A 16,426-nucleotide genomic window follows, 5' to 3' on the forward strand; every position below is an offset into this window, starting at 1 on the left:
GTTGTTTCGGTCGCAATAGCAACTCCTTTTTAAGTGTAATCTTTAGATAGTAATTAATATGAAGTCGGTTTCAATTATTGAATGTAAACATAAAATAATGAGATTTGATGCAAAATACATGTCCTGCTAAATGGGATTTTAATTTTTTTGTGGTGAAAACTCTAATTATTTTCATAGAATAAACTTGCTTTCATTCATTATACATTATTCAATTATTTTAAAATTATGGAACTAGCTGCAGGCAACTGAATTTTTAATAATATTTGAGCCTGTCAAAGAAAAATAGCAATTATGGTTAAATGCATATTGGCATACATTTCATTACAAACCTAAGAAATATCGTTATTATCATTATTTTAATGCTATCTACATGTTAGATTCTTCATATAGCATAGTATAGTATGCTATAGGAAGGAAGTAACTTGTAAGTAATGAGAAAAAATAGAAAATAAATAATTATTTAAAAGGGTTGCAAATCAAAATGATGAAGATATCTATTGTGGGAGATCCACTTTAACGAGCTTGTTGATAAGGCTTGAAAGATCCGAAATATACAACATCCATATAAAGGATTGGTTAGTTTGCGATTAGTAAAAGAAAAGTTAACGGATTCTATCAATCGAAAGAGTTCTTTTTTGAGGTATGAAGATCTTTTAAATTGACCTATTACCGTTTTGAAATGTGGCATTTAAAAAAAATAATTACTGTCTTTTCTTTTCAAAAAATGCAACGTATCTTCTTTTTAATTGATGATTAATAATAAAAAGTTAAACACTAGGTACTCTTTAAATAAATCTTTTCAATAATTTTAAAAATATATCACCACTGTCGTTATAATTACATAATTTATTAATTAATCTCTTATTTTTAAATTATATTTACTTTTAATTGTATGTCTATTTTCATTATTACTTTTATGTAATTCTGAAAGTGTATGTATGTTCCGCTTTCTTGTTTTGATGAATTTAGAAGAGATATTAATTAAGACCTAAGAGATCGGAAGTCTATATTATATTTATAACTTTTTAAATGATCTCCAGCCGATGATCGATTTCACTATAAAAGCTTATACAAACTTTATTAATATCTACAACAATAAGGAAAATTAAAACCAAACAATAAATACATACTTACAAATTGATTTATCTATCTACAGGTGTATTCGAAATCAATTAACTGCTATAAAACGATCTTGTTACCAAACCCCATTGGAACCATTCACAATCCGACCCTAATCTATTTGTTAAACAGCACAGATAATATAACAGTTTAAATATTTTATAGCTTCGATTTTGTTATGATAAAGATAGACTTGTTCGTAATTAGTTTTCGGTTTTTGTTCGTTAAAAGGTTAAGAATTAAGGAGGTAAGGATTTAGATACAACCTTATTACTTATCATAATAATTGCATTAGACTCCATATTTATTACTCGTCTGTTGTTCTATTTAATAATTTAATATCACACCATAATCATCATCATCATCATCAGCTAAGGTTCATAAATAAGCCCCCTACTAACGCATATAATGCATCGGCACTCGGCAGGCTGTCGAATTGTTTAGTTCCTGGACATAATATTTTCCTCACGATGTTTTCCTTTACCGAATGAAGCAATGATGATTCTGTAAAAACTGCTCATTTAATAAATGCTAAAAGAAATCTATCTAATTAAATGATCCAATGACGCAAAACACCAATACCCATCATGTGAGATTAAATCACTAAGTATGTGCTCTACATCTCTTACATCTCTGCTCTTTAAATGAGGCGTAAATCAATTTCAATGATGTTATAATATTTAACGTGTGACGTAAGTATGCAATACTATAGTATGTAAATAGTAGGAAGTGTGCTATCGGGTTAGAAGTAACATTGCATTATAAGTGACGTAAGGCGGTACATTCATTGACAGACATTAAGGTGATGAATTAATTTTTCTAACATTTACGGCCCTTTTCAAACCTTCGTAATTTTTATATTATTAAAGTTGTCGTGATGAAAATTCTTGACAAGAAAGTTCAATAGTAACACAATACGTCTACCGTTTTAGAAACATGATTCCATGATATTTTCTCGATAGAAAAAAAATACAAAGTTATCATTGTTATTTTTTTTTAATCTCTGGCATCTTCAAAATAACAAACGTAAAGTTACGACTTTTTGGATATTAACTATAAAATATACAACCTATACGTCTACCGATTTAGAATTTTGAAATATGCGATGGTTTTGAAATAAACAAGAAATACTTGAAATTAGCGCGCGACCAGCCAATATATCGAGAGCCGCCCTGTACCTTCCTACCCCGATCGCTGCACGAGTCATTCCCGCTACGGCCGTCACACGGGGAACTTGTGTCGCTCGCGCAATCGTAAAAAAGGGTGACAACACGATAAGACAAAATGAGACAAATGGGGACAATAAAGAAAATAAGAAGAAGAAACATAAAGGTTGAAGGAAAAAGAATGCTTACAATTGGAAAAAATTAATGAAGTAAGTTGGTTTTATTTTAAATTTGATGATAATTGTATTATAGACGATGTTTGATATGTACCCCTGTTTTAAGTACATAACGAATGTGTAAGATTTTTTCATTTATAGCATAAATAATCTGTTCAGAAATCCGGAATCCAGAAGGAAAATAAACCCACTGATTGTTCACAATGTGAATCCACTCCTTCGTAAGTACCTTTATTCAGTCAAAAATGTATGTTATCAAAGCTCTACTGGTTTTATCGCATGATTCCATTTTTAGCAAAAAGCAACAAAGTGCAAAGAAATAAAAAATCATGGTGAACTTAGTGGAAGTATGGCGGACATAATATGGAACAGGAGCTCATTGGAGTAGTATTATATTTAAAAAAAATACGAAATAATTTCAAGAATTACATTTCTTAGAAGGTGGTAGATAAGTATGTTGTATAAAGAATTTGATGTTGATATTTATTTCATTTATACTTACTACACCTGTGCGGGAAATTGCTTAGTAATAAAACAGGTTTATATTCATATTTACATAGTAATGTGAGTTTTAATTTCGAAAAATTTTGTGTAAGTATATTAAATTGAGTTCCTGGGTGATCTGGAAACACAATTGGGCCCGGAAGATGGCGCTGCAGTCACTCCTCCTAATGACATGAACCGATTTGGATGAATATTTGTGTGCACATTTCATATTTGTGGGATGATTGGTTGATTCGCTTTCACATTAGCTAATATTATGTATTTTTGTTGTTAGAAAGTAAACTTAATTTAATGTTTATAGTACATTATTATTGGTATAAATAAGCCAGTGTTCGTCTCACATTGCTGTACCTGCCTACCTACCCTACCAGGGCCTAACTTTGTTCTGGCTATTTTATTTTGATTATTTGTAATGAATAATTACAATTATAATAGAGTGCAAAAAATAAATACATGCGTCAATATATTTTGTGTTTTTTTTAAACAATTTTTTTATTTAAAAAAATATCATTCCGACCGCGGCTTTGCCCGCGTGGAATTAGATTATATCGTGAATCCTGTCTTATCCCACAGAAGTGTTCAGTTAGGATAAAAAGTATCCTATGTGTAAATCCAGGCAATTAGCTATATTTTATCAAAATTGGTAATGTAATCTTGACGTGATTAAGTAACAACTAACAAAAAAATATACAAATTAACATCCAAAGTTTCGCATCAGTTTTACTGTATTAGTGATATCTTCCACTCTTGACTTTGACTGAGAAGAATTAGGGTTTATAACTTCTTTCAGAAATATTACTTTCAGAAATATCATTTCTGGGCATGATGTAATGCTTCAGCATCAAATTCTATCTAAATCCATTTCAGTACCATTTCATTTTTTCAGAGTAACAATATTTTTTGTTATTTTAAAGATTATTTATAACCTGTATTATTTTGTAATAAAGTAAACATTACGAAATAATAATAATTATTAATAATGTCTAAGTAGTTGTTAAAAAGAAGATTATTTGTTTATAAGCAAGAAAATAAAACCAATAAATCAACAATTAAATATATGTATAAGAATATTATAACTGTATGACGACTCCATACATGTTTGTCCCGAGTCGGCCAGCGGCAGCGCGGCGAGTTTGCAAGAATGACTTCGCGCACACCCGCGTTCGCGATAGCGAGCTATTAGACTCCGCCCGCCAAGCAGTAGATTTTTTTTTGTGTATCGTCTTAATGCGACTTATTGTAGCAGTAAAAAATAAATTACTTTGTAAGCTTAATAATGTATGATCTCATTGTCATATGGGATTGCAAAACAATAACAGAAATTTTAATAACCTGAAAAAATTGTAATAAAAGGCACTTAAATAAAATAGAATAGGTTACGTGCAAGTACATGTAAAAGAAACTATTATAAAAGGAAAATTGTTATAATGCAGGCATTTCTGTTATAATGTAGTGTCGTGTAAGACAAAATTAATAAAATTATACATAGCAAGCAAATATCAAAATATAGGTAGGTTACACAAGGTACAAGAGATTTGTTGTCTCTTACCTACCAATTTGAAAAATGCATTATACAATAACTTTATAACTTTATTTCCAAAATATAAAATAGGTACATAGAAATATATACATTACACTATTAGCACAGACTAATAATAATATACTACGTATACAAGTATAAGCTTTGTTTTAATAAATAAAAAGAGATGGTACATCTAGAAAGATATATAAATAGTACCGACTGTAAAGTAAAAAAGAAAGTGGAGCGTCTATTTAAATTTTAAACTAATCTTTGTACCCACTTAGAATAAGTATCCAAAACACCTCTATAAACCGATGTCGTGCAGTAGTCGTGTCGGTAAGTGAATGGTACCATTACCAGCGGTACTCTAAACCCGGCGATCTCTTCCACGTATTACGATACGATTACGTAACGCTTCCACAACGATCGCAAATGACCATACAAATTTTGAATGTACGGAATCATCTAGAATATAAAGCAGTGCATGGTTAATGAGTTTCACTGTTTGTTCAGAGGTTTTAATAAGGTTAAAATCTCTGAACAAACAGTTAAGTGAGGTGCTCAAATTAACGGCTCTCTGTAATTATTTTAAAGGTATCATACAAATTACATATATTAAAGATAAAGATGGCATGAAAATTATAGGTATATTTTTATCGTAGGGATGAAGGGAAGCTTTATTTGACATATTATTGAGCCGGCTAAATTATTATTTCGTAGCCTGTTCATTTCGTAGCTAAACTCGCTCCTCTCTATATTTTTCTTCTCCTTCCACATTGAAACAGTGATTTAAATAATCTGCAAATAATTTAAACACACCAATTTTATTTTTATGTCGATCGAATCGTCAACTCTATGATTGAAGTAATATTAAAACAATACTTTCACAAGTTCAATAAAGTGGTACTTACTCTAATAACGTAATCCACATAAGTGGCCCATCAACCTTGGCCTACAACAACTATTCGCTACTTTTATTTGTCCAGTACTATCTCTTTATATTTAGCAGATACATGAACCAAATAAATGAAGACATATTTTCCAAAATAAACACAATTTATCGTATTACCTGAACCATTTTAACACCCTTTTACCTATTAGCTTCACCTGTAAGTTTGTCACCGATCCCTTTCGATTCGAGTTTGACCCACTTTAAACGGACTGATTAATTTAAAAATGTATACAGTTATTCTTTTTTATTTATTTCTTATTAATGATCGGTGACAATACAATAATTTAATGTGTCATAGAGAAGCGTGTTTTTGTGGTAACTAAATATAATTATTATGAATATAGACCACCAAAAAAACAATTGCATACCTAGCTACAAATGAGAACAATTTGTAAATAATAAGTTTGAGACAAAATGTCGGTTACTATAATAATTTCCAATTAACACAAACAATACAATAAGATACTTCCTACGCTCGTGCATGGATGCTTAACTAGGACAGTATGGATTACATTGTTTTTCTTTTCAGGCAAGTAATATGGCCTACTTTACAAGGGCTCTGGCTAATCCTCATTTTAAAATAACATGTAATCTAAAATAGTCATGACTTGATCCAATCATATAATTTCATTTAACGATCTTCTAAACTACGCATTATTATAAAATGTTAGATTTCCGCCGGCGGCTTCGCCTGCGTTATCAAAGAAAAACCTGCATAGTTCCCATTCCTGTGGGATTTCGGGGATAAAAAGCCTATATCTTATTTTGGGTCTTCAGCTGCGTTCAGCTACCAAATTTCATTGTAATCGGTTCAGCGGTATTAGCGTGAAAGAATAACAAACATCCATCCTCACAAACTTTCGCATTTATAATATTAGTAGGATAGTTTGAATAAATAATGTCCTATACTACGCTCTATTATGAAAGTTTGTTAATTTTAAGCCCTTACTTATTATCTTACATATCTAAAAGTCCATTATATATGACAATCGTAATAGTAATAAAGTAAAATGATTAGTTTTCGTAACAATCCGTTTTCGCAATGTACGCACATGTATCTCAATTTACAATCCATTTTGTAACGATTGCAACAATACCGCACTAATTTAAAAGCATAACTAAATTGTTAATTACTTAATGCTAGTGGTTTAAATTAACAATTTATTATTATTTTATTCATTGTGATCTCATTTGTATACGATATGGTTAGTAGCCACGAATATATTTTCGTTTCTGCTCTAGAATAAATGAAGCTTTTGTAATCATTTTCCATTATCTCATTAATGAAATTCAAAAACAAAAGCTCTGAAAGTAATATTTAAAATAATTCTGTTCTTAAATATTTACATTTTCCTATACCACGGATATATCTTAATATATATAAATCTTGTGTCACAATGTGTGTCCTCAAAGGACTCCTAAACCACTAATAAACTCCTAAACACATAATAAAATTCGCACACCATGTGCAGTTCGATCCAACTTGAGAGATAGGATAGTTAAAAATGTAGGTACTATACGGGCAAAGCCGGGGCGGACCGCTAGTAAAATAATAAAACTTTTTATTAGCAGATAGGCAATATTAAAATTAACAATTTAAGTACTTACAATCTACTTGATCTAACAACCTAAATGCTAAAAGGATTGCCTCAGCATTTTACAATGAAAAGCATAGGCCTTCATTGTAGAGCTGATTTTCAGCGACACCTAATTATACAGCGATATCTAATTCTAAGATTCAAATTTCAATATAATAAATAGTATTATAATAAATATTAAATAAAGTAGTACATTAAATTAACGACTTTTAAATATAATTGTTAGAGGTAATTTGTTTAAAGAAGCTTGTTGATAATATATATCTCTCTACCGCCTCTATTGTGGATAGAACCTAGGACAGCGCAGTTACAACGTTCAAGTGATAACCACTACACCAAAGATCCAAATCACTGTACTAATGTTGAAATTTTACAATAACCATATTATTATTCTTTGAATGAATTTATTCAAGATAAACTGATGATTTTACGAGCGATTGTAACATCTTTGACCTTTTAAAATGCAAGTCAATCACATTCGTCCATTACTAAATAACATATCATTATAATTTATTTGTTATTAACTGCTATATCAATATTGTAATCTTTGATTGTAATTCAAAGAGCAAGTTTCTATCAACATTTCTAAATGAAACGAATAGATAGTTTTTTGATAAATGCTTAATACAAATCTGCTCCTCATACTTTCTTTAAATCATCTTTATTTTATTCCAACGATGTGAAATACAATTGCGAAATTTTAAAACCGTATCCAATTAGAGTGTAGTTTTGGCGTGATAAGTGTAAACCTTCAAACTAGCAGGCACAAGCGCGAATATAATAAAATAAAACAGCTTGAGGTCTATTGTTTTCTTATAGAACCCGTAAATTAACTATTCTTTTATAATATGATAAAATACTTATAAAATTATACGTAAAAAATACTTATAAAATTCCAGGAGCAATTTTTTTTCAAATAGATGAATTCTTAAAACTCTATGCGTACACCCATAACAAGCAACCCGCCCAGCTTTGCTACCAGCACGTGACCTATCGTTAAGATTATGTTTTCATAGACAAATTGCTCACATTAGCAAAGCGGTATATGCCGGCTGCGCGAAGTTAGAGAAGAAAACATGGATTTTCAAGAAAAATTTAACAAAAATTTTTTGATGTAATTTTGTTATTTAAGTATTTTTTACGTGATCAGTGTATGCAAAACTACAAGTCCTTTCGCGCTTAGTATAGCAATAGTGGGACACCCTGTATATTTAAGTATTACCTGTAGTCTGTACCATTATTATATTTTGTTCTAAAAGTTACAGGAGATTCAGTTAGTTGCACATTAGATGTAGTATCATTCTGTAATCATATTTAATTTATCATCATAGAAATATTTCAAATTCAAAGCATAGGTACAACCATACTGGTCAAACAATTTAACTGCCACTTATTACAGTAGCTGCAGCTTTAGTACTAGAACAAACTCACCTTGATATATAAGGAATAAGGAACAAACTTTTTTAAACCTTTACCTAGTGAGGAAAATTGCTTTGTTTTCTTTCTAAAGTAACAGTCAATCAAAAGCCTTACATAATACTTTAAAATTCCACATATGTGCGAACCAAATCTCTACAATTATGTAGTAAGAGTATTAACGCTTACGACGATGACATACTAAAACTAAAGTATAAAGACTTGTATGTAACAAATGAATCGCCATTTCTACGTCTTAGCTAAAAACTAAACCAATGTAGTTCGACCTCTGTGTTGTATTACGACAGATACATAGAAGAGGTCAAGATATAATGTAGCTTTTAAAATGCATTGTATGGCTTGGAAGTCTTGGAACCATTTAGAATATATGCATAATGTATTGTTTCCGCTAGTACGTTAAAAAGGAACATATATTATGTTTTCCCAATAACGGAAAAATCTGTAATTCTTCCAATGATCAAAGAGTTTTAATGCTGGTAGAGTCACAAAAAATCATGATCAATCAATCTGTATATTAATTTGCTCTAAAGACTAAATGCTTCAGAATAGACACTTTTTCTTTAAGGAAATCAAATGATTTAACTAATAATAGTACGCATTATTTATCATTTACTAATAATCGAAAGAGCTTTAAGCTCGAGCCATAGATAATATATACAAACTCGAGTAACAATAAACTCAAAGGTCAAACGTTGCGAATTTGAGCCCTATTATTTTTATTACTGAATATTTATTATATAAAACTTCTTAGTTACATTTATGACAGCAAGCAGTCAATATCCTATCCTACTCATATTATAAATGCGAAAGTTTTGAAGATGGCTGGATGTTTGTCACTCTTTCACGCAAATACTACTGAACCGATTACCATGAAATTTATTATGTAGGTAGCTGAAGACCCAGAATAAGACATAGGTTAGAAATCCCATAGGAACGGGAACTATACGGGTTTTTCTTTGAAAACGCGGGCAAAGTGTAGTTAATTATATGTCTAACTAATCAGTTAACTCAAACCATCGCTCAAATAATATTACATTATGTTTAATATCTTCACGCTTGCATCTTTAAGTTGCCTTTTGACCTTATTCAGCTAAAATAGCAGTTGCACTAAAGGTTATAAGTCAAACGCAGACACATATGAAAGTTTTTATCATATACCATGTAGGTACTCATATGTAAATAGGAGGAAAATATATCTAATAGAAACTAATTTCAAAAAAAAGGATCAAATTTGATTATGGTTTCTGCGCTTGTTACGATTGAACTCCAAAACGACTACCGGTTTTAGAATTTATTTGAAAAACATTTATTTTTTATTTATTTTCTAAATCCCAGAGCAACAACAATACATACATATAACTATTTGTAGATAATAAAACAATCGCGTTAATATATTTTGTATTAATCCGAAGTAAATAGATGTGTGACTAAATTGTGAATACCCATAATCAAACTAAGTATTATTATATATTCTTTTTCTTATTCAAATCCTGCTGTTTGTATGTATAATAATATGTCTGTTATAGTTTTTGTGGAAACTAGAAAACTCAAAACTCTATATTTATTATAGAATTATAATTATGCAAGAAGTCGTATGAAGTCGTATTAGATGCACACTTTTTATATGTTTGTAATATTTTGTCATAAACAAACCAATTATTTATAAAATAGTCCGATTCAAATGTGCTTTTAATGGGTTCAAATAATAACAGTAGGCCAGACCAATCTAGCCGTGTTCGACGTCAATGTTTATTATTTATTAGCGTATAACAACTTTCAGAATCCGATCTTAGCAAAGACAATGCAATTTGCAGTCAATACAGATTATATTCAAACGTCAAATGCTAGTCACGCTACAGTTTTATCTTTTGCGAAATCATTGCAAATGTTTTTAACCAATATCTTGCATAAGAACATGTGTTTTGAAATTACTATAGTCTGTGGATAATTGGTGCATCGCAAGATCGTTTTGTGATGAAATGCTCTAATTATTTTACTTATCGTATTTTGTACTTATTATCAATTGAAACAGTATTAGAATAAATAGCAATAATCTATCCAATCGCACTGTTTGGGAAACAGATTATGAAAAATTATTATTACAGAATATAGAGCTAGGTACTATATGGGACCAAGTATGGGACTTCGCAGTAAGCAAATTCAATCATGAGTGATATCTATCATAATAAGAAATGTATTAAAATAGGTATATATATTATATATATATTTTCAATAGAATGGCTCTAGGTAGAGCCATTCTATTGAAAATCTTTATGTTTATTAACCAAGCTTTTATAGCTTCATCGGATGAATAAATCTCCCATGAATTATAGCATTTATTTCTGAGAAACCTATTTAGCATGACGTAGCCCGCTTTATATGAGATCTATTACTAAATGTTTCAGCTATATTTACGCAACGATTACTAGTATTATTATTATTACCTAGGATTTGGACTTTCAAATCTTTATATCTTTAGTACCTATTACTTGCAGAGTTTCCTTAACTTTTATGATAATAATTGGGTTGAATAAAATTAGCACATATTTATAACTTTTTTATTATATCAGCCTCAACGTACGGTAATTGCAAAAGTATCACTTTCACAAATACATAAAACAAAGCATAAACAAGTAATAACAGATCATTCTTTAGATTTCTATACACGACATTCAAGTTGGGAAATGCGTTTGATAAATATAATCAATCACAAAGAATTTTCACGCTTCTAGAACGTTCTGGAAGCGTCAAAATCTTAAATTTACATACACACTACGAATACTAATGATCACATTTCGAACTTAACCTATAAGGTACTGGTGTGAGACCTAATTTGTATTGCTGTTTAATGCCAGCCGTGGTGCTCTTCTTTCTTCAGATGTACGGGAACGTGGACCTTGACGGGGTATGGAACCTCATGGACGAGGGGCACTGGGACATCCTTGTACACGGGGTATGGCTTGTCAATGGGCACCTTAACTTCATAGGGGACCTTCTTTTCAACGGTGTAGGGGAATTTCTTGTATACATCATAAGGCTTGGGCACGAGCACCTTGACTGGAACTGGGTAGGGCTTCTCAACCTCCACCTTGTAAGGTTTGTCGACTGGAACCTTAACTTCGTAGGGGACAGGCTTGTGTACTGTGACGGGGTAAGGCTTTTCGACGGACACTGGGTAAGGCTTCTCGACGTATACGTGGTAAGGCCTGTCTACTGGGACCTTGACTTCATAAGGCACCTTCTTGACGACTTCGTAGGGCTGGGGCACTTTCACTTCGTATTTCACGGGGACGGGTACTTTCTTTTCAACGGTGTAGGGCTGGGGGTATGGGACCTTCACTTCATAAGGTACTTTCTTTTCAACGGTGTAAGGGGTTGGTACTTTCACTTTGACTTCGAAGGGCTTGTCGACGGGGACCTTGACTTCATAAGGCACCTTCTTTTCAACTGTGTAAGGTTCGGGAACGTATACTGGGTATTTGACGTACTCCTTGACGGTAACTGGAACCTTCTTTTCGACGGTGTAGGGCTGGGGATAAGGTACTTTGACTTCATAGGGCACTTTCTTTTCAACGGTGTATGGGACGTGTTTCTCGACGGTGTAGGGGACGGGGACCTTCTTGATCACCTCGATGGTCTTGACGTGGTGATGGTGACTGTGTCCGTGGTCGCTTTGGATTGGTTTCCATGAGTCGCCGGAGACACCTCCGAATTCACCACCATGTCCGCTGAAGTCTCCACTGCTGAAGCTCTGGCCGCCGTAGCCTCCGTGACCACCATCACCGATCTGGTAGCCACCGCCGTAAGAGCCGGTGTCGTAAATGCCCCTTTTGTCCTGCTTCTTTTCTTCTGTGGCAGCGTTCTTGGTGCCCTTCTCTTCGGTGGCGAGGGCCACCACCGCCAGCGAGGCAACTAATACAACCTGCGAACAAATAAAAAGTTTAATTATATACGAGATAAATATTTTGGCCTAGCCACGATATATTAATCCGTACTTATAGTATTGTAGTGTGACTTATGCGGAAATTAATAGTAGGCCAACAAAAGACATAAAACCGTACTCAATAACAAATTCAAGTAGTTCGTTACCGGCTCGTATCGGCTCTACGAATCTATGTCCAAGCGCTCTACTTACTTTCTATTTCATTTAAATTTACATGCTTTAAATCTCCGCTATGTCTCAAACATTTTAATGCGGGTTTAATCCCACGTGATCGACATTCAAAACATTTAATAGGTGTTAAGAGATGTTTCTATGTTAACGTATATCCTTGTAAAAAAGAAATTGCCAATAAATGTATTCCATAAGTAGGTACTAAAATATGTTCCAACTCTAGTCAAACGATTCTTAATCTACCTACTGACTTTTGCGTATAGTTATAGGTAATTATAACTTAACAAACAAAAATAATTAAGTCATCTAATTACGTTTTAAATAATCAATGAATTGATTTTTATATAACAACGCAATATTTGCATACATGACATTCATTCACATTCAAATGTCAATGAACAAAAAAACCCAAATGTGAAATTAATATCATCAAATTTTGCAAAAAAATAATGCAATTTAATTCGGAAGTATTTCAATACATTATTAGTAATTATACAACAAATTTGATGATAAAATCAGCACGCTTCGCTCAGTACAGTGAATGAAACATGGCTTGCATAATTCAGCTACCGAGTTATTAGGGTCATATCATCATATGAGATTGTCTAATTTATGTACTAGATATTATAACTATGATTTTAACATTTATAAATTGAGTCGTTCTTTGTATTTGTTGATTACTTATACTTATGTGTATATACTGGCTATTATTAAATATTAATTAATTATTAATATGTAAAATTGACATGAACATACAAGGAAACAATTTATTTTATAACAAATAAAATTAGTTTATAATGAATTTGTATGTTTTGGGTTGGTAAATTAATTATAATCGATTAACGATGCTAATGAGGATGTCTATAATTTAAAAAATGAATAGTCTCATCCGTTAATTAATATTTTATCTAATTCCAACACATATACAACTCAAAAGTCACATTTGCATTTCTAGTACTTCTAATTTTTATTAAAACAGAGTACAATCAGAAAAAACAAAAGAAGACAGTATAAGTGACATACATACGTCACGGATCGTTCTTTACCAATTCTTTACATAGCTCTAAGTCAATTCTGAGTTATCTGTGCAAAAAATAGTCAACAATGATAACCATTCGTTTAATTGCTTCAATCAAAATTGCTATTCTCACAAGTCACAATACAGTGACTTTCGCGAGTCACTTACTTGTGTTTTTAACGCAAGTTTAACTATTGTTTAAAACTTTCTACGTTTTCTATATACGTTATATCATTATTTTTAAGTAGTGCCACTTGTGGATTGCGTAATCTATAATTTTGGTCACTAAAAGTGACCCAATTATTGTGGCGACTTCCCGAAGAGACGCAGTTTTTACTTTTTCTATGAACTTATTGATGCTATTAACTCGCTCAAATGAATGATTTTATTAACAACTTTAGCTCATAATTTATATTCAATTAATACTTTACACTGACAATGAAAGATACAGATAATGTACCGATAAATTTAAAAATAAATTAGCCCTGTTATAATCCATTTAAGAACAGAAGCTTCCGACATCATGCTTTATTACACTCACACATGTAATTACTTTAGTTACGTCATTTAACGTGATAAAAGAAAGTGAATTAGATTTGATCACGTGTATACGCACTTGTATACCTTCCATATAAAATATTACAAGAAAACTTGACATTCCGGTCAATAACCTGCGAGTTTTGCGCGGGAAAACAAGAAATCAAGATCAAGCGACCATAGATAACCATTGCATTTCCGAGTTATAGACAAGTTATGCTATTTATAGTAATGTATCGTCGCCTGTCTCTGAAAGAAAGTTATGTCTGGTTGTAAACAAACACTACATAAACATTAAAAATCTACTGAGGAATTTTATCGTCATTCTTCATACAGATAGTATCTAAGGAATTTCGTTCTAATTAAATACAATTACCAAACAGAAATTATATTATTTTCCTCATTACAAGCATATTTCGAAAATTACCAAATAATAATTCGCAACAACGCAAAAGTTGATTTTTTCGTTATCTAGATGTTAAAATTTCGTTAATAATCCAAATATGAATTAAATTAGAACGGCCGGGCACTCAATGCGCTTTTTTAATTTTTCGAATTACTGAATACAATTTATTTTGCCGTGTGTTTGTATTTTGATTGGGTATGAATTATATTATTATAAGTTATTCCTCATTGAACACAAATTGCATTCTTCAACTAATAGTAACACCTCATAATACATTTTCTATTACATCATTCAATAATATGTTACAAGCCATAATATCAAATAATCACACTGTAAAGAACATTATGAGTACCTAATAATAGCTTTTACTTAATGGATTACTATCGTTATGTTAACTGAATTATAGTTATTTTGTGATGAAATATATTCATAAGACATTAAGTCATTAATAGTCTTGTTAAAATATAAATATAATATGCAAATGCAAAATTCACGATATTATGACAAAAACATACTAATACTAATTAAAAGTCGTATTAATATATCTTTTTTTTGTATTTCGTATCTTAAAATGCTCTACCATAGCTCAAAAAGATATAATTTAAATGCATTCGGTCTATTTTAAACCGTAAACAATAGTTACAACAATTTAAACACCAAAACAAAATTAACATTCACATCGTAAAATGTACGTAACATTTCAAATGAACAAAACAATGCTACAGTACTATAAATTTCCATGGCTATAATTTTGTTTCACGTAGAAACAGAAAGTGAAATGCAAATTACCTTAGAACAACGTGAAGCTAAGGAAAATTAGTTAAACGCTATGCCTAGCATGTTATTAGCTAAATCGCTTTTTATGTAACAACAGCTCAATAGACCGTGGGAAAAAGCCTATCATTAGTCAGACTAGTTTTTTCCCCTTTGTCTACTAATTTGTCTATTAGTACACTGTTTTGTTACGATTTACTATTATGTAAAATGAGTAAAGCGACAGTGAATCAAAATGGAAAAAAAAGCTTATTAAGTTTTTCCTTTGAGAGATTAGGCAGATTAAGAAAACACGTGAAAATTTTATTGTTTAAAATGTTTGCCACCATTTTTTATTTTCATTAAGAAACAAATAACTTTTTACTCTACCAATTCAATTTCTACAAGTATGAAATTTAGTTTCGTCTTATTTTTGAAAATCAAAAACCAAAAAATAATTTTCAAAATCAGCAAACCCGTTCGATCCTATCAAGGATACCATAGACGTGCCCACGTTTTTTTTCACAATCCATTTTTTGCGCGGGAAATTTTGTTTCGATTTTCAAATCACTGTCACACACACTTCACTTGACTCACCGTTAATTTCATGTTGCTGTCTTCGTCGTCGAAGACCGGTTGGTGCTGGTAAAATTGTCCGATCACTCTTTATACCGTCCCTCCCACTACGCCCACACAAGAAGGGTGAATGCTTGGGCCCGATAATTTTATGTGTTAATTGTAATATACTTATTTGTTGCAAATTAGAGCGATGTTTTGATTGTTTTCGATTTTGAGATAGTTTCATTTGGCGTTAATTGTGAAGTTTGCAAATATAAAAATTACATTAAACATAACAATTGAAAAAAAAATTAAGCAATGAGCCAAATTTTTAAGACACTTAATTTTATTATGAATAAATTTTTGTATTAAATATTCATCTAATACTTCCTGAAAATTGAGGGAACATGTGACAGTTTCTCTTTCTTTTGTTAAAGCTAGCTCTAACAAAATGCCTACCTGATTAACTAAAAACCTTAACTTTTTTACAATTTAATTATAACTATATGTTTGAAATAGACACAATGTATAATATCTTATCCATGGACGTATAAAAAAAGACGGAC

General features: G+C 31.2%; 1 protein-coding gene across 1 annotated transcript; it reads right to left on the reverse strand.

Annotated features, from left to right (window-relative positions):
* Positions 1-11,018: 11,018 nt before the first annotated feature.
* Vajk4 (chitin-binding protein vajk4) lies at positions 11,019-15,994 on the reverse strand. The gene is made up of 2 exons (XM_089709614.1): positions 15,900-15,994; positions 11,019-12,396 (listed from the first exon to the last, which is right to left on the reverse strand). Exons 1-2 carry the CDS (start codon positions 15,909-15,911, stop codon positions 11,320-11,322), a joined length of 1,089 nt encoding a protein of 362 aa, XP_089565740.1. The 5' UTR covers positions 15,912-15,994; the 3' UTR covers positions 11,019-11,319.
* Between the last annotated feature and the right edge of the window lie 432 nt (positions 15,995-16,426).

The sequence above is a fragment of the Colias philodice genome, chromosome 22, assembly GCF_061535455.1.
Source record: "Colias philodice isolate Cphi_HAF_F1 chromosome 22, ilColPhil1 Martin Lab GWU primary, whole genome shotgun sequence".
NCBI classification, from domain to species: domain Eukaryota; kingdom Metazoa; phylum Arthropoda; class Insecta; order Lepidoptera; family Pieridae; genus Colias; species Colias philodice.